The 4,000-nt window shown below is 54.4% G+C and overlaps 1 protein-coding gene across 1 annotated transcript in view; it reads right to left on the bottom strand.

The window, feature by feature from the left end:
• Positions 1–4,000, bottom strand: part of LOC109389285 (uncharacterized) — a 94,822-nt gene that overhangs the window by 45,757 nt on the left and 45,065 nt on the right. The window contains 4 exon segments of the mRNA XM_019654668.1: positions 1,957–2,193; positions 2,856–2,994; positions 3,258–3,384; positions 3,686–3,871. Coding sequence (XP_019510213.1) covers positions 1,957–2,193; positions 2,856–2,994; positions 3,258–3,384; positions 3,686–3,871 — 689 coding nt within the window.

The raw sequence follows: 4,000 nt of genomic DNA, 5'->3' as shown, positions 1-4,000 counted from the left end.
GGGGGAAAAACCCAAAACATCAAAATTGAACTCAGTGGGTGAGGAAACATTGGAGTAATCAGAGTTGAAGGTAGACCCACAGAAATGATCTAGAAAGAGATAATATATGAGATGCAGAGCATAGAATGTGACAGTTTAACTTATATCTCATGGGAGTTCTAGGAAAAGAGAGAAATTGGGGTGAAGCAGCCTTTTAAAAATAATAGCTAAAAAAAAAAATGTCCAGACTTGATCAAAGCCATGAAACCTTGGATTAAAAAAGTTCAAATAGGGGCAGCCAGTTAGCTTAGTTGGTTAGAGCGCAGTGCTCATAACACCAAGGCTGCCAGTTCAATCCCCACATGGGCCACAGAGCTGCACCCTCCACAACTAGATTGAAACAACTGCTTGACTTGGAGCTGATGGGTCCTGAAAAAGCACACTGTTCCCCATTAAAATAAAATTTAAAAAAATAGTTCACAGGGCCGGCCAAGTGGCTCAGTTGGTTAAGAGTTGGCTTAAGAGTGTGAGCTCTGAACAACAGGGTAGTGGGTTCGATTCCCACATGGGCCAGTGACACTGTGCCCAAGCTGAGCTGTCACTGAGCTGCCAACAGGTGGCAGGATGGCTCAGCTGGTGAGGCCCTGTGCTCCTAACAACAAGACTGCCTGTTCAATGGTGGGCTATGCCCACCCGCAACTAAGGCTGAACTTGGCACCTTGAGCTTAGAGGCCATGAGCTGCCGACGGGCAGCCAGATGGGGACTGGTGCCCTCCACAATGAAGACTGAAGAATAACAATTTGGCTGGTCCCCCTTCCTAATCCCCCAACACTGTTCCCCTCCCCCAATTCCTCAATAAAATGTTAAAAAAAAAAGTCACGCAAACAAAAACCTTCAAGCCCCCAAAATAAAAAGCAAATCGAGAGCTCTGAAGCCACACAAATGCTTGGAGGAACCTCCAGTGCACGTTGCTTAGTAAAAGAGGGCTACTGAGCTGTGTGATTCCAACTCTAGGACATTCTGGAAAACACTAAACTATGGAGACAGTAAAAAGATCAGGGGTTGTGAGAAGAGAGAGATAAATAAGTGATTTAATCTACTCACCTCTAACCATCAGAGATTTTAAGGACAGTGAAACTGTTCTGTGACTGTAAGGGTGGAAACATTATACAGTTGTCCAAACCCATAGAACAGAAACAAGAAGCGTGAACCCTGATGAAACTGGGGACTTGAGTTAATAAAAATGTGTCAATATTGATTCATCAATTGTAACAAATGTAGCAAGATGCTTGTAACGGGATCACATGTGATGAGGGAGAGGCATATGGGAACCACACTTTCTGCTTAGTTTTTTTGTGAACCTATAACCCAGCGGTTCTCAACCTTCCTAATGCCACGACCCCTTAATACAGTTCCCCATGTTGTGGTGACCCCCAACGATAAAATTATCTTTGTTGCTAATCTATAACTAATTTTGCTACTCTTATGAATCGTAATGTAAATATCTTTTTGTTTTCCGATGGTCTTAGGCAACCCCTGCGAAAGGGTCATTCGACCCCCAAAGGGGTCGCGACCCACAGGTTGAGAACCGCTGATATAACCACTCTAAAAAAATAAATTCCATTAATTAAAAAAATAAAAGGAAATCGAAACCCTGAGGTACTACAGTGTGGTTACAAAACACCAAAGACAAGAGAAGATCCCTCCAGGCAGCCAGGGAGGAAAGCAGATTATGTAACAAATGGGCTGACCGGGGATTGACACCAACCACAACGGAAGCTGATAGAATGTTTCAGAGAAGAGAGAAGGATAACAATCTGCCAGGATCTACGCCCAGCTAAAAAGTCATTGAAGAGTAAGGATGGAAAGAAGATATCGTCAAACAAGCAAGGACCAGGGTGCTCAGTGCCCAGACGCCCTCCCTGAGGGAGCCAGCCGGGCTCTGCCCTCGGGGTGGGGAACGCGCGGCCTCTCACCTTTGCAGTGGGCGTAGGGCATCGTGAGGGTGTAATCCTCTGCCCGGTTCAGGAAGGTGAGCGTGGCCTTGCCGTCCAGCAGAGCTGACAGCGAGTTCCCTGCAGAGATGCACAGTGGGTGGGGACGGGCCCTCGGCATCCGGGAGGCCACCCCCTGAATCGCAGGGTCTGAGCCGCCTCCCAACAGGTGTAAGGTTCCCCAGCACGTCCAGCCGTGTGACTGTGGGTGGCTCACTTAACCTGTCTCCTCAGATTCTACAAAAGCCCCAGCCGGGTCCTGAGGAGTCTCTTAGCTTGCTAAGTGGGAACATTTATTTCAGTTACTTTTAAAGCAGGGGTCTTCAGGCTGGACCTTTTATAAGAACTTTTTATAACTAGCCTGAGCCCCTGCTCTGAGTTCAAGCCCCCATAGCATGGGGACAGCCATCTCTGGGCTGAGAGTCACAGCCACAGTCAGTGACAGGAGCACTGGGGCGGAGANAGGGGCAGGCATGCGGGATGTATCAGGAGGGACCCAGGCTCAGCTGGCCTCTCATAAGCTTTGGGCCACAGAAATGGCCAAGAGTGGCTTGTCCACTGCAGAGGTGGGGACAAAGCTGGGGAGACACACACACTCCCGCCCATGAGGACAATGGGTAGAGAGGCAGGTGTGGAACCCGAGGGTCACAGACAGATGGACACTGCACCCTCTGAGCTCAGGGTTGGGGAGTCCCTGCCCCTCCCACACCCCTCACCTGCCCCTGGGCTCAGGGAGGCCCCTGGGGGGGCCCCTGGGAGGATGGTCAGGGAGGGTGTGGCAGGGAAGGGGCTTCCTCCTGGGACATGGCCACTCGCCCACCTGGGGAAGGGGCTTCTCTGGCCCTCCCACCCTGCAGAGGGGTCGGCCCAGAAGGGCTCACCGGGAACAAGGTCACTGTCATCATCTTCCTCCGAAAGTTCTGGGCAGGACTCGGGCGTGGAGCCGCTGCTCTCGGTGACTTGGCTGTGGCCAGAGGGCTGGTCGCTGGCCTTGCGTAGCCGCAGGTCTGGGCCAGGTCCCTGGACAGAAATGGAGCCACTGCGGCCGGGGTCCGACCCACACCCACCACACCCTCGGCTGGCCTCATGCTCCAGCTGCACCCTGGGGACCTCCTGGGGGTGCTGCTGGCCTTGGGGACAACAGGGCCTTTGTGCCAGGTCAGCTCTAGGAGAGGTGGCTCAAATAGGAGGAAGCTGCTGGGCTCAGGTGACAGAGGAGGTGTGACTCTGCCCCGGCGTGGGCTGGAGCAGACACAGCCCCGCCGGTCCCTGGGAGTGCTGACCTGGTGCCTGGGCCCTGGGCTGCCCACAGAGCAGGTGTGGTGGGTCATGGTCTCCCGCTGCAAGGTGTGCAGAACCCCATCTTGCTCAAACTGGGCGATGTCCTTCAGGGGGTCCCAGGGGCTGAGGCTGGAGGGTTCAGAGGGCATCCGTTGGCAAAGACACTGGCCCTCCGGGGAAGGGGACACCATCCCAGCTCAGCCCCCAGTGTGTGGGCCGTGGCCAGAGCCCCATGAGAGTGACCGGTGCCTGCACCAGTGTGCAGGGCCCACAGGAAGGGCCTGCCAGGGGATCCCCGATATGACCCCAGCCCCATTCCTCACTCCTCCAGGGGGGCAGAGGCCCCTGCTAATTTCTCAGGCCCAGGGCTGGGCAGTCTGCTGGTCCAGCCCATCCCAGGGACCCTAAGCCCCTGCCCGCCAGCACTCACTTCTCGTATCGGTAGCGCCACTCCTGGGTGGCGGGGTCCAGGTGGAATAGCTGGGGTGTCCAGGGTGCGAGGTTCTGCTGGCGCTCACGGTTCCGCTGCCGCTGTGCCTCCTCCAGTGAAAACTTCTCCTGTGTGGCCTTGTGCTGGTCACCCTCCCTGATGGCCCTGGTGACGTGCTGCCAGAGCCTGCAGGCAGGGCACCTGCTCAGAGCCAGGAACTTGGGCTGCCATGCCCCCTCAGCATTGGAGGGGAGACTTAGAGTAACCTCCACTTGATTGCCTCCAGTGACAGGGAGCTCACTGCCTCTCAGGGTG

Source organism: Hipposideros armiger, unplaced genomic scaffold, assembly GCF_001890085.2.
Source record: "Hipposideros armiger isolate ML-2016 unplaced genomic scaffold, ASM189008v1 scaffold_228, whole genome shotgun sequence".
In the NCBI taxonomy this organism is placed as follows: domain Eukaryota; kingdom Metazoa; phylum Chordata; class Mammalia; order Chiroptera; family Hipposideridae; genus Hipposideros; species Hipposideros armiger.
The sequence above is the reverse complement of the archived record's forward strand: the minus strand, read 5'-3'. Positions and strand labels throughout refer to the sequence as shown.